Below are 24,268 nucleotides of genomic sequence, written 5' to 3'. Positions count from 1 at the left end.
GGGCTTAAGACCCCACCAATCCCTATCTTGGGCCCGCCACTGGCTCTGGTCTTGAAATACAGAAAACAGCGACGGGACTCCACATGTTGGCGAACGAAACGTCGCTTGGCAGACTTTGGTCCTGACTTTTGCGCTGCAGAGTTTAGTCCTAGTGTTTTTTATCTTAAATAACAAACATCAAAATCCACAATCTCGCGAGTTCAATATTACTACGAACTAATTTTCCTAGATACATGCATACTCTCAAAACATGTAGAGTGAATATTACATTCATTGGGTCTGGGTGATATCTTATATTCAACCCTTACTTAAAATGCACTCATTCTGCTGTTTTTAGTAATTTGTACTATTTCTTTATTGCAGACTTCAGCCAACAAACATGAGGATTTTTCTTCTATTAGTCCTCGTTGTGGTAAGTGTTACATTTGGTCCTTTAACTTGAAGAAAAATATATAGGCATGTAATTTAATAGAGTGGTCAATAGATAATACAAAGTGGAACCTGAAAAATCTATGATCGAAATGAGAGAACGAATGTTGAAATAATTTGCATGATAAGGAATAATTCTATTTTACAACTATGTTCTTTTCTGAACGTCTGAAGCTAGGAGTGTACTGACCAATAGGGAAAGGGGGAATTCGCTTCTTAGGACTCGCCAATAGGCGGCCCCTGGGGGCACCAAGGAGTGCTTGTGGACCCTGTTTTAAGATCAGCGCCTCCATCTGCACATCCAAAATTTTATATTATAGTAGCAGTAATATAAATAAATAAAGTTGTATAACATATATTGTGATTAAGTGATGATGATTTTGAGTAGGAGCAACATGTTCAAACTATAGGTCCAGTCCAAATTAGCCGCTATACAAGAAATGTCATATAAATGCCATTAAAAATAATTTCTTAAGATATAATTGCCTCGTTTCAGATTGTATATTATGGCTATTTTCTTCATTATGGTTATATTAGCATATAAAGTGTTACTATTGCACTCTTTATAAATGTGTGTAAAAAATCTGCTATATATTCGAACAGATTCAGATGGTGCAACGAACATACCGTTAAGTGTATCTACCCCTTCTGAAAAAATTAGATACCAATTTGAATTCAATTAATAATTTTTACGGTGCTCCAGAGCTCTACGTATTCATGTAAACCAGGGTGCGAAATCCTGGAGAGGATTTCCCCCCACCAACAATCTTGGCCTCAAAAATCCCCCACCAAAAATTTTCGGTGGGGGGGAGAGTTTTTGTTATAACAAACAAAAGATAAGCAATTACTTTTAATTTCAATCATATTTTACTAAGAATAATATCGAAAACACACACAAATTTGTGTAGTTGTGAGTATTGAATGCCTGTCTCAAGAGATCAATAACAAATCTGCATCAATACGCACAATAAAAGTAAAACAAGAATGCAAGACAATAATAACTATGATATCTAACTGATTAAAACTTACACATAATAAAACCACTTGAACTACAACCTCTAACAATAAAGTTCGGTGAATGATCCTGAATATCGAAAGTAGACGAATTCTTAATGAAACCTACCTTACTGTCCTTCGAAGTAGTCCCCTCCCATGGCTATGCACCGTTGAGAACGGCTGTACATGTCCTGGAAACTTTTAGAAAAGTCTTCTTTCGGGATGGTGTTCAAGACCCTCGTCACGTTCTGTTTGGATGTCCGGAATATCCTCAAATCTCTGACCTTTCAAAGCGATTTTGAGGCGTGGGAAGAGAAAGAAATCTGGAGGATTCAAACGCCAAAGCATGGAATGGCGTTCTCCTGCATCACCCCGTCGGAAGAAGGTCAAGGCGTAAAAATCACGCATCAAGACGATGGCTTATCACTTTCTTTGACAGTGATGGCATGATCCACAAGGAATTCCTGCCGGAGGGTTTCATTAAGAATTCTTCTACTTTCGATATTCAGGATCATTCACCAAACTTTATTGTCAGAGGTTGTATTTCATAATTTATTAACATCTTTAACCAGTTAGTAAAGGAATTAATTATCTGCCTTGCAATATCTGATATGTATAAAAGTCACAAATTAATATCCTTTATGTAATTAATAAAAATAGTAATAATAATATATTTTAATTGAGAAATTTATTTTTACTTTTAATAACATTACAAATATGTATCGTATGTGGGGGAGGGGGTTTGTAGATGAAGAACTTTCTCCCCCCACCAGTTTTCAATGATTTCGCACCCTGATGTAAACTATTGTTTCAGATTATGTACAGGGCTGAGCACATACCGATGTGGAATACTCATTCACTAATATTAATCAAACATCGGTGTCGGTGGGAATCTGTAGTATCTGTTCAAAGTGGTATCGGCTCTGAACCAAATCTGTTTACATGTTTACTTTTAATATTTACAGGGTGCTCAAGCAGCAAACAGCGATCGGGCAGGACAAGCACTTTTCGTCAGAACTCAACGCCAGCAACCATCCTACCATATCCCAAGACCAGAAAACCCTCTCGTCCACGAACCACCAAGGACAAGTGAGTAGCGTCCTGCGAATCTCCGTCAGTTTTCAACTGAAATTAGCTTATAATGTATCAACTTCAGAGCATGTGTACAATTAGCAGTCATAATTTGAGGTTCGAGCAGAATAAGTGTCGGCGAACAACTTCCCCCACAATTCTTTCCGCCATATAGGGCAAACAGATCAGATCCCACGTTGAAAACATATCAACAAAGCATTGTGCGTATGGTCTTTACCGAAGTGATTCAAGGTAAGATTATTGTTATCATATGAGGAATGTGTAGTTTTACCTTTTCCACAGCCCTGGAGAAAGCGTCTAAAGTGCTAAAATGCAAAGTTTCTCACTTTCATAAGCTTTATTTAACACACGTGAATCCACAGACTGCGCGAATCTGTTTGCCCGATTTTTTCCCAGAGTACACTGCGTGATGACGTACAAGTTGAATAATAACCAATGGAAAGTCCTACATTGGAAGATGCTTGGTAGACTTTGGATCAAACCCATGGACCTAGATATCTCAAAATTTAGGGGTTTCTTCCTCTCATGACCATAGGCGTGCGCACGGGGGGGCAAATGCCCCCCCCTAATCATGGACGCCCGCAGATTTTTTCCACGGAGGGACAAGCAAGGTATTTTTCCATGGGGAATATTACCCCGATAATAGTGTTGCTCCCTCGGAAAACAGCTCTTGAATTTGAAATTATCACATTCCTGCATCCCCATTGTAATAATTGATATAAATGATTATGACTGAATCAAATTATACGTGTGAAAGTGTATTTTTAGATTGACATTCGTTTTGTCAGATGGAGATGTGGCCATCCTTGCTCCCCTTCCAGACGTCCATGCCCCTATATTATGTATTATACGTACATTCACTAGAAATTTAGGATAGAGGATTCTTATCGCCTTTATTAAAGGAGATTATACTCCTAAAGAAAATGAAATATTTTCAAGCCGATGAAAATTCAAAGCAACTACGGGGGAAGGGGGTGCAGTGACGCAACCACAGGGGACAGAGGTCCTTGCCCCCTAACCCAATTTTAGGGGGCAAACATGGAAGTAAAGGAAAGCAAGACTAGCAGAATTTAAGAGTAGCAGGACAAAAGGATACTCAAGATAGAATTAGTTTTCACGTCTTTCTTGCATTATTTCTTCCAGACGACCAAGAGCACCTGCAGGGGCACAGAGCTGTAATTGCCCCCTCCATTTCAAATTTTATACAAATAAAAATAAATTTCGTAAAATTGTCTTGCTCGCTTCGCCCGCAATATCTACTTTTCTTGCAGTTTAATCAAGTTCAGAGCCGTAGCTAGGGGTTGGCGGGAGTTCGCCCTGGACGCCGAACGATCTAAATGGAAAAAAAATGTAAAAGTGAATGCTATGGCGTTCCATGAAAATTTTTGCGTCATATTAAATCAATATTGTTTTCATTTTGCAAAAAATTTGGATCTAAAAATTATCTTGCTCGCTTCGCTCGCACTTTGTTTCCTGTAATGCATTGTAAATTACCAGGGAGAGAAGCGCTGCTGTTAAACGAATTTCTCTTAAATGCATGAACAATTGTTTGGAGGAAAAGGAGCGCGCACATTTGAGAGACAATTATCTGATTTTTGCTGTTGGTTTGTTATGGGGCGGTTGAATTGATTATGTATGTATATGTGGGTGTGTATATTCACACACACACACATCGAAGCAATAAAACTTAAGCAATGACATAAAATGAGGTTTTTCTTTCCCGACTGAACTTTCAGCAAGCCCCCCCCCCCTAATCAGATGGTCTGCGCACGCCTATGCTCATGATGACATCAGCATCTACTAAGAAGGGATCTCCGAAAATCAATCTCTAGACAGGGAAGGGGGTAGTCAACTTTTTAAAAGAAATGGAAAATTTGATACGTTTATAGTCTGAACCACTGGATCAAGAGGTGATAGATTTGTTTTACTTCACGTCGCTTTCTGCCACGTGAAGATGAATAGGAATGGTGATAAGATGAAATGGAAGAAAGGACAATCAGAAATACACATGGACACAACCAGTGGCGGCGATTGGGTTCCAAAACAGGGTGGGCAAGGTGAGTTTACTTTCTCTTGGTATATAAGGTTTAGCATAGTGCGGGGACAAAAGTGGCAAAAAATTGGGGGGGGGGAACTGCCCCCTCCGCAATAATCGCCGCCACTGGACACAACACATGCTTTGAGTTAAGTCCACTTTGTGCAAAGTAAGGCTAATCAGGACTGAATCTAGAGTCTAGAGTGGGATCCGAACCAGTATGTTTCTCTACCATCAGGTATCAAATCCGGCACATCTTGATTACTAGGCAACGAAGTTGCAACTACACCACCGGGGAGGCCCTTGCAACACAAGTCACACAGAGGATTCTACTGGTTGTGAGTCCAGACGCCAAAGCCTCGATAGTCTGCAAAAGTACAGGCCAGGGTGTGCTACGAGGGAGGCAATTTGACATTTAGGCGTCAACAAAGGGTTGCCTCTTAAACCCCTGCCCTCTCCCTGGACCAGGAAACCTAAAATTTAGAGGTGGTTTTGATATAAGCACACACTAAGAAAGGATTTTCCGAAATTCAAACCAAACCTTTGGACCTAGAAACATGAAACTTCATATATTATGAACACAAATGCTCAACAGATGGCACTGTATTATACATCTCAATGGGTGAAGCCGTGGGTGGGTAGCTAGTGGAATATAGATTAAAACAGCAGAAATTTCCAGATTTCCACATAGTACCTGGTATGCTCCATATAAGTTCAATAAAGTAGTGTAATCTATGGTTTGCATCCTTACTGGAAGAATTATTAGCACTTATTTTATTCTATCTATTGCTCTATACCTTCCTCGGAAATACTGTTGTTGTTGTATTAAAATCACCTAACCTACTGTAGATCTGGAAGAGCATTAACAGCCCTGTTCTCTTCTTGCAGAAAGACAAACCAAGGAGGTCACTCCTACTCAGAGTGTCCCATTGCAGAATCTCCTGCAGTGGTTTCGCACCCAATTTTCCAGTGAGGCGCGAAGAGGTGCAGTCTCCTCATCTGATCCTTGCTTTTCTCTTTCAGTGCATTTCAGTAGTGAAGCATAAAGCTTTCTTCTAGTAGTGGCTCGCTGTTCCCAGCATGCTGACATGATATGCATCTTTGCTTTTCTTATTTCTTCTTATTTTTATTATTTTACAGAATACAAGGAATATGGCTCAAGTGGTATCCTATAGGCCAGAAGGTTTATCCTGGTACAGCTATTGCCAAGAAATGATCTGTCGTTTAAAGGGGTGCCAACTTGCGAAAAACACTTAAGTTATAAGTTCACAGAAATACATCATAAATCCTCCATTACATGTATCATGATATTACAAATTTTTTAAACCTGTTATTTGCTAATTTCAATAAGCAATCCACCACAAATAATGATACCAAATATAATAATAGTACACGACAAATTATGGAGTGGGCTTGGACCCCACAGCCCCATATATACGGTGATGAATTCAGAGGGTGGCTGAGGGGGAAAATTCCCTCCGGAAATACAAAAGTCCCTCCCCCCGAAAATGTAAATAGATAATAGGTAAGAAATTTGTCAAGTATGTTCACTTTGGCTTTCTTTCATTCACATTAAATTAACGTAGAACATACTTTTTCTGCTTTTTCGTAATAATAAGTACTGATTCAGCCCTCTTTGTAATTAAAAGTCAAAATAATGAACGAATTTTAATGATTGTCCATCTTGATAACTGGTAACTAGTAATATATAATAAAATTTCCATTTCATGCAATGCTTGTGAAGCCTTATCAGATTTATGCTTAATTTAATTACATATCAGAGGTAAGGGGAAATTTAAAAATATTACTATTCATTTTATTAGTATTACAATTTGATGCCTATGACATTCACCCTCCTACCCCCACTGTGAATGTGACAACCAAATTCCCCTCATAAAGGGAACGGCGAGCTCTGATTGGTAGAGAGAGGAGCACGTGCTATCTCAAACACTCCTCTTAGTTGATGAAAGCACTCATCAAGATCTTCCAGCAGACGACAGACCACCGAGAGGCAGGAGTGTTACCAGAATAAGCCTTCTGAGGTATAACACTGGCCATTATATTTTGTAAATATTTTTCTTATTTTGTCAGTTTTTTTCTCATGTGGAAACCCCATCAACATCTTAAGTAATGAGCTTAAAAATTCCTACAAATTAATGTAATCTTGAGTCGTGTAAAAAGTATGCCATTTCCAAATATATCGCATGCTTGAAGTTTTTAAGTTCAATTTATGCACATATAGGCTAATCAGGACTGAACCTTCATTTTAACCTAGGATCTGAACCACTATGTTCAGACAGCATTATCCGGGAGGTCCTATCGCAAACTTGCAATCTCCAAGTAAGTACACTAGTAGTACATGTTACGGAGTGATCGATTTTGAGTAATAATGATGAATTCAGAATAAATATTATAAACAGTAGTGTGCCCGAAAGAGAGAGGGAAGGGGGAAGGTTAACCTCTCTTTGGCTCAGCCCATGTTAAAGAAGAAGAAAAAGAATGCTGGGTACATGGAAAGATGTTAAAATATAGCATTTACTTCCAAAAACAAAAAAAAATGAAATTGTATCCCTCCCTTCTCTTACTGAATCCCAGGTCATGCCTAGTAAAAGTGTTTGTGGGATCATTCCAGTGGCGGCGATTAGGGGCAGTTGCTGCCCCCACTTTTCACCACTTTTGCCCCCTCACTATGCTAAACCTTATCTAAAAAGGGATATATACTGTCTTTTTTCCCACAGTTTTGACACCTTGTCCCCCCTCTTTTGGAATCCATTGCCTGAACTTACATGAAATTACTCAAAGTGCTGCTATTGGCATTACCAATATGTGAAAACGTACAGTGCTGACTGATTCTTGAAAGGTTAAGAGCAACATTTCAAACTCTTGAAGATTTCCTTCATTAAGTTCTCCAAATCTTCTTAGAAGCATCTTCCATTGTGCTTTCTGGAATTTTCTACTCTTCGGCTTAGTGGTTGAAGGGAGACGCTTGCATTCATGGGCACAAAGAATTAGGCCTCTATAGTTTGATCAGTTAGTGCGGTGCTGGAATTCAAACACTGACAGCAAGCAAGTTATTCTCTGTAATCAAGCATGCCAGTTTTATTTCTCTTTATTTCCAATGGAAGAAGCTTCTGGGCATAGGTTTGGTGAACTAATATTAGTACTTATGTAGTTTATCTAATTTAAGAAATAACAGCATTTACTTTCGTTCAAATTAGCAGATGCATAAGATAGATTGACAATTTAATGATTCAAAATGTGAAAACTGTACATGAAATAATATGAATCATACTAAATATGATGCACTGTACGGTAAGTATATCTTATTTTCTTATCGACAAGTGTGCTTCATTTTCATTTATCATTCCATGCCTTAATAGGCAGGTTTTTCATTGCAACTTGCTTTCTGATCTCGCACCTTACACTTAATGTCAATGCTTCAAATGGAAAATGTTACTTTTGGGCATTGGCGTACACAGAGGGGGCTGATGTGGCTGTAACTCATCCAGTAAAGAACTTGGGGGGGGGAATTAAATGCAAACTCCCCTTAAAATGAGCCCTAACATTTTTACCTTTCCACAACTTTTAAAACGAAAGTTCTGGAACAAATTGTGTGTGGCTGGGGAGAGGATGTTTTGCAGAGCCTTGAGGTTAGCTGCGGGAATGCTCCTGTGGTATAACATGACAATGACACAGCTATGGGGTGTGACTCTTTGCGAAAATTTTGCTACTTGAGGGATAACACCCTCTCACTTCAAGCACTGATCCACTTGATATAATATCATCTGATATCTTCTTCTTCCCCAGATCCTTTACTCCTTAACCATTCCTTGCAGGGGATCTTTTAGCAGGCAATTCTTTCTTAGCCAGCGTCTCAGCCAATTTTGTAATTCTGTTTCCTTTTCTTGATAGAGTTAATTATTAAACAAAATAGTACAACACATGAATGATTCAATAGAAATTGCAATTGGGTAATTGTGAACGTTTCAAGATACTTATATATTCTCATAAATTGTATGTAATGTCCCCACTTTTTTCTCCTCAAAATTTTCCTTTCACTTTTTCTTTTTGGTGGGGAAGCAGCCCCATCAGCCCCTGCCTTGGATAAGATATAGAAGTAGTGGAATAATAATGAAAACTTCTTAGGAAAGCGAGTTATAGAGCGAATCCTGCTACATTTCATTTCAGCAGCAAGACAGCCGGATACATTTGTCCATTTACGGCCAACACAGCAGTCGCCTTCTCCGCCATCACGACAATACTTGCCTGTACCAACACAACAACCGCAGCAACCACAACCACAACCGCAGCGACCACAACCACAACCGCAGCGACCACAACCACAGCCGCAGCCTCAGCCTCAACCCCAACAACCCTACCCGACACAACAGCCTCAGAAACCCAGGCCATTCCAAACACATCCACCCCAGCAACCAACAACTCCACCGACGACAAGACCTCAGCCTCAACCGTCTGTTCCTCCGCAGAGGCCAGACTCTACCCTGAGGCCACCGATCGTGTCCCCTCAACCTCAACAACCAGAGTACCCTGATGAGTACGAGGATACAGAGCAAGGAACTGTCGACATTGGAGGAGGGCAGGTAGAAGAGTCTCACCACCACCATGCCGCTCACATAAAGGGCATTGATGTTGCCTGCTCTAAGGAGCAAATGGTCATAAGGATTGAGTTTGATAGCCCTTTCAATGGTGTCATTTACTCTAAGGTAAGTAGTATTAAATCAGAATTATGCTTTTATCGTTGGTTAAATTATAGGCACGAAATAACAAACTACCAAGTGTCAGTGTAGCCTCGTTATTTGATTTTTGTTACTTAGCGTTGCTTTTCTGTTACTTTTAGCTAATCGTGACAATGAGGATGAGTGATGATATGATGAAATTGATGAAGGGACATATACAAAGAACATCTCTGGAGTTGTAGCGTACTGTGATAACCACTCTGCAGTGTAGCCTTTGTGTGCACATACATGTAACTATTGCTTGTTCATTAGGGTTGCTGATAATAGAGTAATAGACTATTATGGGAAAAGGAATTAAATTGCAGATATTTCTAATATGTCTGATGGAATCACATGGAGTAATTTTAAAAAAATGGATTATGTTGTACCAGATTTGGGCAAGAGGTAGTGAATGAGTTTAAATGTTAAAAAATAGGTCTCTTAAACAAAAATTACTTTGGTGTGAAACATTACCAAGAATACTATTTTTTGAAAGAGAACCTCAAATTGATTTTACAATTTTGATGTGTCTAACTTCACAACAGGCTAATATTATCAAAATAGAAAAGAAAAATGTACAAATATTTGATGTATATTCATAATACACCTTGTGGACAGCCGAAAGATGTGATATTTTACTCTCACAGGAGCCATTTCTGAATGAATGCCCCAAAACTGTTTTGTGACACACGTCAATTACAGATTTATAATCATAATGATGGAAGAAACAAAGTTAGTTTTCTTCCTTTAAAAATTACAAGTTCAATGATTACTGAAGAAAACACCATACAACGTGCTGAACCATCACCCTTTCAATTTTGCACATGTCCTTCCGTTATTACCTAAAGCTAAATATATTGCATAAGATATCTATTTATGTGGAATGTTTTTCTCCAGGGCTTTTACAACCAAGAGAACTGCAGATACGTGAGTGTCAACAGTGGCCAAACTCAATACGAGTTCACAGTCCGTCTGGACTCATGTGGTACCCAGTTCATTGACCAGTTCCACACTGATGGACAGGCTTATTTGGAAAATGTGTTGGTTCTTCAAAATGAAGATGGTATTCAAGAGGTAAGGAAGTTTCCTAGTACAGTAGATATACTACCGGCTTAAAAAAATACACTGCTTCAGTATACTATCGCTGAAAACTATGTATATTCAATGTTAATGCCCCCATCAGTGAATAGGAATAAATATGAAAATTTGTGTGCAAAAAAATCGGTATTCTTATTAACCATAATTTCGGGCCACATATGTGACATGCATTTTATACTTGCACCATTCAAATATATTACAATAATTAACAATTTAGTATGCATATTGCACCCTGTATAGCATATACTTATATTATCAACTTAATTTGATGTTCAGTGTTCAAAGACTTTTTTATTATTATTAAAAGTTCTGAAAATTGTCACAACCAAGGATCTAAACATGGGTCCTTTCAATGTGGAGTTCAGTTGGTGTAGCATTAGCAAGGAAAACCACAGACCTAACTTTGCTCTCTGGTTGAGTCACAATTTTAACATATCGCTTGTACATATGTATGTACTTTATGTTTTCTTCATTACATTCTGGAAGTTAAAAGTATGCTGCACTTTCTTTAAGTTCCAAGTTGTTAATTGAAATGTTATTGGATAAATCTCAAGTTTTTGGAAGTGGATTAGATAAGAATGTACAGCGAATTCACTATGAATAACAAATTTATTCAATGAATGCACAGGTTACTTCTTGTGCCAACATCACTTAGTTTTATTGTTATTACTGTCATATATATGTTTTTTAACACTATTTCAAACAGTCTTTCTCAGGTAAGATCAAAAGGATGATTTTTTATGTTGGGATGGTCACAGATAATCAAAATGAACCCGTGACCATCCTAACATCAAATCTACCATCCTTGTCATACCTGATGAAAATTGTTGGAACTGTGTTTAGAAAGTCCCAGAAATAACAATAAACAATAGTGTGCAAAAATCACTTATTTATATATAAAAATTAATTTGTATAATATTAGTATTATATTTGTACAGTATTATTATTATAATAAATACATACTTTCTTTTCGCTAATTTAGGTTTGGGACACCATTCGTAGAGTGCGCTGCTTATGGCAGGGCAATATATCCAAGTCTGTGACGTACGCCTTTAATGTTGACATGCTTGACCAACAGGTAGTCACTTTCAGCGGAGACACTGCCAATGCACGGCTAGATGTACAGGTATGGCTCACATTTCATATAATTTCATCCCACGACCAATCAGATAATCAACTGTAACAACATGAATATGCATCCATACCTAGATACACACCTAGGCACCATAAGATTAAGAATGCAGTAGTTAGTTTCCTAAAATGTGTAAATGCACACACCTTTTTGTTGAAATGGAAATTATGCTGTATAAATTACATGCTGCTACTACTACAATGAGTGTACTAGCTACAAAGATAATAGTAGAAAAATGTTTGTTGTTATTTTCAATATTTTCCTTGCACCTTATGTGTCTATAAGACACTGTGCTCTGTTTCGTTGTATTTTCCTCAATTCTTCAATCTTGTTTTGTGTAAATCAAAGTGAATGTAAATGGCATTTGTAGTTTTCTTATTTTTCATCACTTAGATGCTTCCTCAGGATAATCGTAACAATGAGGATAAATGATGATTAGATGAAATTGATGAAAAGACACACACATAAAACCATGAGCAAGTCAGGACTGAAACATAGAACATTTGATGGCGACATTAAGGGAGAATTCACACCAAGGAAACACGTGACATGCAACACGAAACACGTGTCACTTGGAAGACAACACTCAGTAATCAATGTAACTTTTCGAACCGAAGAGACAAAGCAAGGTGCACGTGTCACGTGTCGCTTACGTGCCTCTCGGACTGTGCAGTTTTCTCAATACCGTGCATCGTGTTGCTTCAGTTTGTTGTTCGCGCATGCGCAGCAAATGCTTCATTCCAACGAGCTGTATTTGGACTCTAGAAGAGAGCCCAGCCGGCATTATGTTTGAAACTCTAATTTGTTTATATGATAAAGTATCGATATGTACAATGTTTTAACAATGTTTCAAGATTTAAACACAGCATTCATTTTGCTTTATCAAGTTTTTTGATGCAGTTATGTATCGGCTGTAATTTGCCTTCAACATCGTGAAAAGAGGCCATGTTTTGGCCATTTACCTGACTGCTTTTATTTGAAAAAGTCAGCTTATGAGGCACTTTAGTACAAAATATATTAGTCAACTTGGTAAAGTACTCTAGAGCATTGTTTTTCAATCGCCGGGCCGCGACCCGATACCGTGCCCTCGTATCAACTGTACTGAGCACCGAAATGTTCTGCTGAAACTGGTTGACTAACTATCATAATCCCAATATCATATTTGAGTTGTGAGTTTTCATTTTTTAAGTTCATTTTATGCACAAATAGACTAATCAGAATTGGATCTGCCCGGTACCTCCCTGGTTATCGAACCTGGGATCAATTAATTACAAGGAGACGACGTTACCACTTTGTCTTCCATATTTTTATATTTGTCAACAATCCTACACACGTAATCAAACTATTATTACTCTTTATGATTATGCTAGAATTTATTTATCAATATTTAATTTCATAGGTACATGTTAATTCATGCATAAAATCTTCAATACTGTAAAGATTTACGAGGAAAATTCTTCGGCTAAGGGCATTGACTTAAAAAAAATACCATGACATGGTTTCACGAAGGTTGAAAACCATTTCTCTAGTGTTTAGGCATTCGCTTTATTCAGGCTGAAAAGTCTAGCATATACAGTTTGAGGTCAGTGCATATTATTTCTCAGTTTTCTCCCAAGTTTCAATAACTTGCACAAATTTTACAACGCAATTTACATGTAACAATGTCTCTTGTTACGTTATTTTCGGGTGACTAATAAACTGATTAATGCAATTACGAGTATATCGGTAGCATCATGCAAACTGAGCAAAGAAACCAGTGTCGCTTGCAGCGTGCATCTTGTCTCTTCGGTGTGAAACACTCGTGTCGCATGTCGTATGTTGCATGTTGCGTGTCGCGTGTTTCTTCGGTGTGAATTCTCCCTAACAGTTAGCAGCAAATGAACATGGTGATATCCAAGTTGAAAAATACCATTTTCAGCTTTTGTGCAAGTTCTGATTCCATTTGCTTGAATTCGCTGATTTCATTACAAAATGGCTGAAAATCTGTGGGTAGCATGGTGGTCAGAAGTCATGATCACATAGTGAATCTGCTTATATCCGCCTTGGTTTGTAACACACAAAACAGTCACTTTGGAAGTACAAGGCAGGAAACCCGTGAGTAACCCATGCCACCACAATGTGGCTTTTAACTGAAGCATTCATATGAACCTCTATTGTAAAACCTGACTCCTAACCATAGTACTGGGTTTAACTGATCTATGTTGGAAAATATACAAATTAATACTACACAATGTATGTGAAGATAAACATTCCTCTCAACCTGACAACTTTTTACGTCAATTTCACTTCTGAATAATACATTCTTGCAATATAAATAGTGTCTGATCGTGAATTTTGGCCTATCTTGGGAAAAGCATTTTTGTTTTAAAACAATATATATCAAGGAACTTATAACAATATAATTACTACTAGTAATAGCATGAAAGCTGCAGTTGCACATTTCTGAACTGTGATGGTTTCTTTAGTCGATATTGTTCACTGTTGAAAACATAAAACTATTGTAGGTTGGAGAAGGTCCCTTTGCACCGTCTGTGTCAGGACTCGTAAAGATCGGAGAGACGATGACCATGGTCGTGTATGCTGAAGGAGCCGCTGCAGATTTTGACATCCATGTACAAGAGTGTATCGCGCACGACGGCAACAGACAGAACAGCGTTCGCCTCACCGACGAACGTGGGTGTGTCCTGAAGAAGAAGCTTCTTGGAGCCTTCCAGAAGACCAGGCAGACAGGAAACTCAGGTGCCTCCATTATAGCATACTCTGTCTTCCAGGCCTTCAAGTTCCCTGATGAAATGGAGGTTTACCTGGAGTGTAATGTGGAGCTTTGCAAGGGACAGTGTGATGAATGCCCCGAACAAGGACAGGTAAATTTTCATATGATTAAATTAAGACTGTGCCCATACCAATTTGAACCAAAATCGATACTCTTTCCATCAATACAGATTCTTGATAATTGTAACAATTAACCCTTAAACAGAAACAGCGATCTGTGAGACCTTTAGTATTTTGTAGTTCTAGTGTGGCAACACTGATTGAGCTGTCTCTCCCCCCTCCACAGTACCTTATTATCAACCACTTGCCTACACTCTGCACAAGTTACTGTTCAGTTTGTGACTGTTTATTATGAAAGACTTATTGTTGTTTGAAAACGTTCAGGTCTAACAGACCTGGTGTTTCACATTACATATTCAATGGCAAGGTTGGAAGTGATTTACATAATACATTTTCTTAGTTTTGTTCCCATGTAATTTTAGTTTTCAATAAGTTTGAGTTATTAATCATAATTTTGCCATTTTATTGTCTAAAAAACTTTAAAAAATGTAATAACAAGTATTACAAAATAAGGTCTCTCAGACCGGATGTTTCTAATTATGAAGTAAAGACCTATGTTTCTGTTTAAGGGTTAAACACTGTTCAAACCATTGGTTAATATTCGTGGGTGAGTATTTGACTCCAATTTTAAGCATCAATATACCAGTTTTGTGCTTTAAAATATTAAAAAATTACACCAGAATATAAAAAATATCTGTTATGTAATAACAAGGTACAGAGTTCCCCCCTCCCCCACATATCAATGGAAACTTTTAATTTTGCACATCTTCCAGGATAATTAGGAAGTGTTATGCGGCAGTTTTATGGGTCTGCGAACGAACAAAACACCGGAAAAGTATTGGTCGGTGTCAGTAAAGAAAATCCAACCCATGTTTGCCGATACCAAGACATCAGTATCGGCTCAACCCTAGATTAAATGTTACAGCAGAGTGACTCCATTTCGGGATTTGTCCCCAGTGTTATTACTACACAGATGTCATTACAATATTAATCAATGGAGGAAAGAACTGACATGACTGGTCACTATGTATCCTACACATGGGAGTGGGCATTTCAAGAAACACACAGGTTATATCCTTTAAAATCTTCACTGCAAGCTGGAACACGAGAGAGTTGGCTAAGACTAATGACGAATATCCAACTGAGAAATAAATACCAAGTATCTCAATTTCAGAAGGTGCGTTGGTCTAATGGGTAGGATGTCTGACTGGTATGCAGGAGACCTGGGTTTATTTCCTGCAGGAGGTGATCTAATGTTGGAATTCTTGTATCCTTGTCCCTGCATAAAAGTGGTTCAGCCTCTAATAAATGGGTACCTGCAGGCAACCCTGAGGGAGAAGTAAAGGTGGCTGGAGCATGGTGCAGATCACACCACCTCTCTCCTTGTCCCTCTATGCACCTTTGTGGCATGATGCATTGAGCACCTTACCTTAAGGGCACGAGGAACAGTTTCCATGTTCAGCCAGATGCAAGGATCTGAAACTGCTCCTCCCCCACTGACCACTCCTCACGGTGAGCTGGAAAAAAGAGGCCTGTGCGCTGGATTATTGTAGGAGTGGGAGAAAACTTGTCATTACGCACATGGGAGTATTATTTTACTTGTTCTCTTGGGAATATCAAATTTCTGATGGTGTAGAAAAACACATAAACGAGAACAGGACAGGTTGAAGATTTTGTTTGTCAACAAGGAATACATGTCTATATAAATAATTATTTATCATATCTACCTTAATAATCAACTTTAAAAATGGCTTATCAGTTTGTTATATCAGAGACACTTTAAAATCGGATATTTTGTGTTTTGTATGGTTCGTACTTACCAATTGTGTATTGCGGAACATATTTGAAGGTTCCATTAAGGTTTTCACACGATTAGAAACATTTTTTACACTAAAATAAGCCATTTCTCGAAGTGTTACGGAACGCACGTCATGGTGCGAGCCCACAACCATTCACGGATAGCCCCACGGACCATTCACAGAAGGTTAGGTTAGGTTCAGTTAGGTTAGGCAAACAGTTAAAAAACGGAGTGGTTACGTTTTCGCTTAAATTGAAGCAACGGGAATTGATATCAGGCTGAAATAGATTGAAAGATGAAAGAAAATACCTCGAACTTCGACAATGCTACAGAAACTGATTTCCGTAAGTAGTTTCTCCTGTAAATTTGAAGAAAAGTGTCTCCGATATAACGAACTGTTACCATGGCTTCAACTTTCAACATGGAAGAAATTCATACATTCTGGGTTTTTTTCCAGCAGCAGCACCCATTCCGACAATATTGATATAAATACATGCCTGGTGCGAAACTGTCACTCTTGACTTTAAGAATATTTCAATTTCCGAAACCCTGATTTTAAGAATTCCTCTCAAACAAAGGTTACCCATATTTGGCTAGAAACAATGCAGCCCCCTTTCAGAATTACTGAACGAAACTCCAACTGGTGGTTGACCTTGATGGCTATTTCTGGCGCATCCTGTCCCTCAATCAGTTTTGGGGGTGTGTGGTCCGATGGGTGTCAACAAACTCATTTGCGAAGTAAAAGCTGAAGGGATCTCATCGCTCTCCCGAAGCAACGTTGCCAAGCGTACTTCTGTTTTTGCCAGTTGTCTTTATATGACTGTGTGTCCACCTGCATTCCGACCTGTGGGTGGTCGTTCCGGAAACTTCTTCGTTCAGGACCACGTGTGCAGTTGTACCATTGACCCCCGCTGATTTCTGGTGCTGACAATACCGTTGCTCGAGAAGACTGTTCCTCGCTTTGCAGTACATTTGGCAACATGTGGTGAACCCAACTCATTTGCTTCATCCCGCTAACAACGTTCAGTACCTTGTGACTCGAAAATGCCCGATCTAAGTAGAAGAAAATTCAACTGATCGCTGATTCGCTGTTTCCCAGTCGTCAGTTGGAGTTGCATTCAGTATAGCAATTGTCCGGCAGTGAGGCTGGCAGTCAGTCCCTAAAGTGCTGTTCTGTGTACTTTCCCAGAACTGTTTTTCTAGTCATCTTACCTTATACTATAATCTACTAAGAAAATAAAACAAAATGAAATAGTGGATTTTACAGAAATTTGCTCCCATTTCAGAACACAATCCCATCCAGGAAGAGGCGTGCAACCACAGGAAATTCCACCAATGAATTAACAGAGCCTCTGCGAGTGGCACGGCTGTTGCGTGTTGTTACTCCGGATGATTTGGCTCTGATTGATGATGCAAGATCAACAATCATCAATGTATCAGCAGGTAAGTGTAACAAAATCAAAAATACTTAATAAACTGTGTTGATTATAATATCAAATCATAATGACGTAAAATAAAAAATATTTTAAATTTAATTTTTTTAAAAAATCATAAAGTAAGCTTTACTGGAAAAATAAAGTATGTGGAAATGGTTGCATGCGCAATAAATAATAAAGTGTCTTTCTTGATTATGTTGTTGGAAATTTGTTGACGAGTTCATTTATCAAAGTACATGAGTTTCCACACACAGTTCATAGCAATCAAACCATTGCTTTCAATATTTCTGGCTTGTTTGCGAATAAATATTCAGGAATTTCAAAGTGACAGTATCTTACATGTATTTAAAATGGTCAAGACTGGCATCACTGAAGATTGATTTGGTTTATTTTACTTCATGTTTCTGCACTTTTGGCTAATCAGAAAGATGAGGATGAGTAATCAGGGTGGCCACTCTAGGACCATGATAAAATTCAAGGTGAACTTCCCAAAAATTCAAGGGTACAAGCAGATGTTTTCTCTATTTCAACCTTATGTATTACCGACCTTAACAACTACACACAAAACCCAAATATATTAAGTGTAAATGTGCAATTCCAATGTATCCAAAATTCTAATTCAATTCAATTGAACGGTATGTATATTTAAGGTGCAAAGTTTACATTTGCCATTTCGCATACTCAGACTAGAAATGCATCTACAAACACAAGTCACATTATAAATAAAACATTAAAACCACAACAAAACACAAAACAACAAATAGTAATCTACAAAAAATTGTTAACTGTATAAGAATTTCAAATTTACCTAATCAACTTCAAGATATCTTATCTTGCAATAATCTTTCGCTTGTCAGATTGTTCTGCAAAGGCCAATAACAAAGTAAACATATTGAGAAAATTCTGTTTTATTTTTCACGCAGCTTTCTCTTCCTTCCTCGATAAAAGTAAAAGTTAATCTGTGAAACACTTACCTCAGGGCATTAATAAATATGTAAATTGAATGGAATTTGGATTTATAAAGTTGCAATTTTTCATGTCTACGGAGAAAAATTCAAGCAGAATCCATGCATAATTACTGGAGTTCAAGGAATTCCTAGTGAGTAGCCACCCTGGTAATGATGCAATTAAATTGATTAAGGGACGCACACAAAGAACACCCATGCCCAGGGGGGTTTCATGACACGCCTGCATCATGGGAATTTTTGGGGGGACAAAATTTTATACCAATTCTATATATCTTCACACAAAAATGGGGGCGGATCGTATCGTTTGATTGAATTGTTATTGATTTTTAGTTTTGGTTATTACGTTTAGTTTTACTACCTACCTACCTGTGGGTGATCGCGGCGATAGGGTTGAAAAGAAACACCACCTCTTATGCCTTTAGAATCGGTTTGGATGGAGGGGGGAGGGCATGGTATTCGCATTAATACAAAGTTAGTCGAGCAGAAAAACTGTGCAGAATAAGGTTGACTAACAATGGCAGTGAGCCTAAAGTATCTAAAGTAAACATATCTTGCTTAAATATGTCTGTATTATACAGTGGCGGCACCACGGGGAAAACAGGGGGTCATTGCCTCCTCAACCTTCGATGGAAGTCAATTCTAGGGTAGCAAGGGGGGGACAAACATTGATGGCCAAAGGCACCTGCAGGGGGGGGGGGCACATAGGAGCAATTACCCCCTTCGATTTCAAATTTTATGCAAATGACAATTAATTTTGTAAAATTTTTCGCTTGCATTCTGCTTGTTTTCTCTAATGTATTTAAATAATATGTGTTGTATATTTGTATTGAATAACCTTTGAATACGTACACAATTTAGTGTTAGCTTGTTGCATATGTGTTTTCTATTTTGTGTCGCTCTATGTTGCATATGTGTAAAACATATGTTGTACATGAAAGTTACACATGTATCTTCAGAATGCATTTCTCATTCATTTTCTGCCATTCAAAAATACAGTTTCTGTGCTTGATTTCCATTATTAGCTAATGTGAATTTGACGGTGTTGAAGAAATATTTCAAATCGTTTGTTCTAAACAAATGCTTTAGCACAGACTTCTACCCCCTTTTTGCGTAATTTATGAGGATAATAACGTCTTTGATACTACTACTACTGGTAGTAGTAGTAGTAGTAATAATAATGAAGCCATTATTAATGTTGTTGTTATTATTATTGTTACGTTTATCCTGGTACTTGACCCCCCCCCCCCAACCAAAATTTCGTGGTTGCACCTCTGGTATATTTTTCTGCAAATTTTGTGACAAAAATAATTTGAGTAATTAATTCGGCATAAACGGGGGGGGGGGTGTTCTACCTTTTTTGGGGGGATGGACACCCCTGCCCAGGCCAGTATTCGAACCAAGTCCTGGCATGCTGTGTTGACCACCCCATCACATCCGTCAGCCCACATCATTCAGGATAAAGATGAAAAAAAAACACTCGTTCAGATTTAGAGTAAATATTCTGGTGATAAGACAAACGTAAGTAATTACTTCAATGTCCAAGAAAGTTTGCTTCTTCTTCTTCTTCCTCTTTCTTCCTTTGCCTCATAGTGCCGGGGTTTTTACTTCACTTATTCCAAGTATTTTTATTTTGTATCTTTCCATTTCCTTGATTGTTTCTACTTCTTTACCATTTAATGTTTTGATATTACAGGTTCCGATTCTCGTTTCCTTATTCTTGCGTTGTCGTCTTTGTGAGATCTGTCCGGGGTTTCAGAGGCATTCATTTCTTCTCTGAATCATCATCTACCCCTATGCGGTGATTAGCCCAGCGATAGGGTTCCTTTTGGTTGTTTAGTCCTTTCAGCTTCGAGGCCATGGCTGGTTTTCTGTTGGGGTTTTCTCCCTTAGCCTTCTGAGGATCCCTCCTCGCCACTAGACAGTGGTTTTCCCAATTTTAACTACTTGGGAATGTAGAGCCCCTTCCGCCATCTGCGCAGTACCGAAGGACTCCTTCTCCATTACCCTGGCTAGGGGCCCTTACAAGGTACTACCATCCGCAGCCAGATGGACCAAGGTATTTTAGAGAGGTGTTACTCCTCTGGGTTTTCCGCCTCCGCCGGCATAGAGATGACCATCCATCTTCTTCTGCCTTTGGAGCCGTTAACCAGCTTGAGGTCCTGTGGGCGCCACTCCACGTACCTACTAATAGTAAGCCCCCTGGGGGATCAAGTTTATTTCAAGTCTACTTTATGTACACATGGATCAATCAGAACTGTATCTACATTAAAATTGGATCTGAACCACTAAAATGTGCTCCCACTTTAATTTAAAAAAGAAACTCCTTGATTACAAGGCAAAGGCACCATTCCAAAGCAGATTTTTCTAAAAGAAATTCAGAGAATAACACCAACATGTGCCAGTGAATTTTACCACACTGTAATACATTTTTTCTGTGTTATAATACTGATACTTCTCCCAACAGCTGACAGACTTCAAGATGAAGATGTCTGCATGTCTATGTCCGGATTCGTCATAGCTGTGGTGTTCCTACTTAGCATACTTGTGGCTTCCTGCCTCTTTAGTGCTTCATTGTATCTCAAGAATCGATCTCTCACCAACAACTCTGCGAAGACAATCTCCGTCCACAGTTTCCCGATATCATCATCCAAAGCATGATACGCTGACGCAGGAAAATCAGTGAAACGAAAACTAAATGTCTTCGGAGACAATAACCGGACAGCGAACGCAAAAGAAAACATGTGCCACCAATTGCAGGTATTTGGAACTGCAGTGAATAGCTTTAGGCCAGAGAACTTTTTACGGTAATGATGGTATCGAATAGGGTAAAAGTATGATTGATTTGGGGATGCTGTAAGGATGGTTATCTAACTGTAATATTTGAATTCTCTGCACCTCAACTGTAATTCGAGTGCTAAACCACCGACTACGAAATTGGGCAGCTTGGCAGTTGCACTGGTGTCACGTACAGGAAAGGAAAAGCACGTAAATGGTAAGAATTGCTTCTTCCTATGTATGATGCAACAACACTCATAAGAATTCCCGCTAATTTTGCAAAACCAAATATCCTGACTTTTTCAGGTGATTCTAAATAACTTTCTAGACCACCCTATAATGATTAAACTTAGTACTAAATAAATGTTATGCCATCACCTTTGTTAACGAACAAAGCTAAAGGCATAACAATTAATCAAGTTTAGATACGGCATAACTTACACCACATGCCATCATTTCTAAGTTGCCGGTGTTCAGTTTAGGCACGTACGTACTTGTTTTAGATACTCAAGCTTTCATCACATCGTGTAGCTTCTTCAGAACTTAAGACAAGAATAGTCGATGCTTAAAACATGTGAAAGTATAATTACAAAAAGGCTAAGATGTAGTAGAAAGCAGTGACAGGGCACGCTGCATGCTCTATTACTTTCTATTTTAACCTTTTAACCAACTTACCTTCACTTTTTAAACTTTGACTCTTCTTCTCCTAACTCCTGAAGATGTCACATGTGGTGGGAGCTTGAGAAAACAAGTATGTACATGTTTAAACTGGACTTCAGCTGCTTAGAATCAAATTCGTTCAACATTGTTGAAAATAAATGATGAAAAAGTAAAATAAGATAACACTTTTATACAATCTGTTTCCAAAAAAATAGCCTCTTGAGAGAAAAAGTTAACTGTGTTTTCAGATTCCAATCTTGAAGAAAAGAATGCAATTTCCCTCACTTTTGCAGGTTTACCAGTGAAACCTCTGATCATGCAGTGTTGCCTAATCCTAACGTTCACCCTCCCTCCAAAGTCAAATAAACCATTGTCATCCCTGATCCTTCCAATAAATATTGGTGTCATTTTTGTATCATGTATATTACATGACAAAACCATCCCCTGTTATACCGGGTGGCCCTCTGTAGCCCGTTTGAGGCAGCGTAGAACTCTGAAATTTGGTGAATCCACTATGCAGACCATGGGGAAGTGGATGGCAATAAAAATAAAATAGTTCAATTTTCTGCCACCAGGTTGAAATGTGGTGCTGTACTTCCATGATTGGTTGTACAAATAATCACGTTAAGTGATTTAGCTGAGTTATTAATTAGAAAGACATTTGTTAGTGGCTGGAAGTTGCGAGAAAATAATCTCTTGTTTATTGCAAGATTGCAAGGTAAAGGCAAATCCATAACCAATTGGAGCAGTTCACGTCATTATTACAACCCATCATGGAAGTACAGCGCCACATTTCAACCTGGTGGTGGAAAATTGAACTTTTTTTTTTTTTTTTTTATTTAATTGCCATCCTCTTCCCCATGGTCTTCATAGTGGATTCACCAAATTTCAGAGTTCTATGATGCCTCAAACAGGCTACAGAGGGCTCTGAGTTGGGTAACTTTAATTCTGGCCACACTGTATATAAACTTCCAAACAAATCCAGGTGAACATGTGCAATGTGGCAACAGTGCAAATTCTGCCATCACCTAATTTCATGTCCAAGAATGCACCATTAAATTTCACAACCCCCCATTGTTTATAGAATTTTCCTTCTCCTTTTAAATGAGCAGATTGTTTATGATGCCATAATATTTACAATTGTTATTGCTATGTTACAACAATGGTGCTTATATTTTCAAGTGGGATAAATTAATTTCAAACATATTGAAATGCTCACTTACCTGTCCATTTTCTTTGTATATTTATCTGTGCAAAATATCTGCTATCAATAGTTTTAACATCCAGTATCTATTTAATTGTCTTAGTTTGCAATTACAATAATGCCTCAAAAATGTTGTTTTGTTTACTTCATCATTTGAATTAAAAACAAAGAAAGGCTTGTTCCTTTTAACTTAAATATTGCTTCCTAAAGTAAATTATAGAAGTGTGGTTTTGCATACATTCCAAACTTTTCAAATAATTTTTACCTAGAAACATACAACTTTTGTTGCTATTTAGGTTTATATATGTAGTAGATTGCAACTGCAGTATGTTGTAAACATCTACAAAAAACATAACAATGCTGATTCCTTTACGTAACTGTGCCATTGTACATTTGTATATTCCTGTAAATTTGTTTTAAAGGATGTGGAACATTGTTCTGTCTTGATAAATATTGCTAGTTTTGTTATTGAGACAATTAGTTGCAACTTATACTTCAATTCGTACCTGAATTCACATTTTTCAAAACAGAATTTTTTAACTAGCTTAGTTAAAGCATTGTCTCTTAAATAATGCACATTTTTAACAATTTTCATATGCAAACTGTGTAATATATTAACGTGAAAAGAATAAATAATTGTGTTTATTAACAATTTAAATAAATGCTGGTTGGTGTAAATTTTCTTTGTGAAACATATTCAGTGTAGCGATGTATCGGAATCGGGAAGAATCGGTTGGATTTTATTTAATGCTACCCACCAATGCTTTTCCGGCATCTTGGGGTTTTGCAGGTTTCTGCAAAAATGCCACTTGATATTTTCACGAAGTCTAATAACCCTGGAATTTATGCAAAATTCAAAGATACTATTTACAGGGTGGCTACTCGAAGACGACGATAAAATTCAAGTATAATTCCTGGTTTTCGAGGCGAACTGACCAAAAATTCAACGGTGCAAGCAGATGTTTCCTCCATTTCAACCTTACGTATTACCACCTCTCAGCCCCTCCCCCAACACAAATATGTATTAACAATATAAAGGGCTTGTGCGATCCCAATACATATAAAAATTCAAACTCA

At 38.0% G+C, this 24,268-nt stretch overlaps 1 protein-coding gene across 1 annotated transcript in view; it reads left to right on the top strand.

Annotated features, from left to right (window-relative positions):
* The window catches only part of LOC145980355 (uncharacterized), a 52,810-nt gene extending 30,371 nt beyond the window's left edge, over positions 1 to 22,439 (top strand). The window contains exons 2-9 of the mRNA XM_083113408.1: positions 364 to 412; positions 2,391 to 2,514; positions 8,741 to 9,276; positions 10,186 to 10,362; positions 11,369 to 11,512; positions 14,023 to 14,382; positions 17,435 to 17,591; positions 21,017 to 22,439. Coding sequence (XP_082969534.1) covers positions 380 to 412; positions 2,391 to 2,514; positions 8,741 to 9,276; positions 10,186 to 10,362; positions 11,369 to 11,512; positions 14,023 to 14,382; positions 17,435 to 17,591; positions 21,017 to 21,210 — 1,725 coding nt within the window. The 5' untranslated portion in view covers positions 364 to 379 and the 3' untranslated portion in view covers positions 21,211 to 22,439. The remainder of the gene's footprint in view (positions 1 to 363; positions 413 to 2,390; positions 2,515 to 8,740; positions 9,277 to 10,185; positions 10,363 to 11,368; positions 11,513 to 14,022; positions 14,383 to 17,434; positions 17,592 to 21,016) is intronic.
* Positions 22,440 to 24,268: the final 1,829 nt, after the last annotated feature.

This window comes from Lepisma saccharinum, chromosome 27 (genome assembly GCF_977018435.1).
Source record: "Lepisma saccharinum chromosome 27, izLepSacc3.1, whole genome shotgun sequence".
Classification (NCBI taxonomy): Eukaryota; Metazoa; Arthropoda; class Insecta; order Zygentoma; family Lepismatidae; genus Lepisma; species Lepisma saccharinum.
This window is presented reverse-complemented; position numbering and strand designations above follow the sequence as displayed.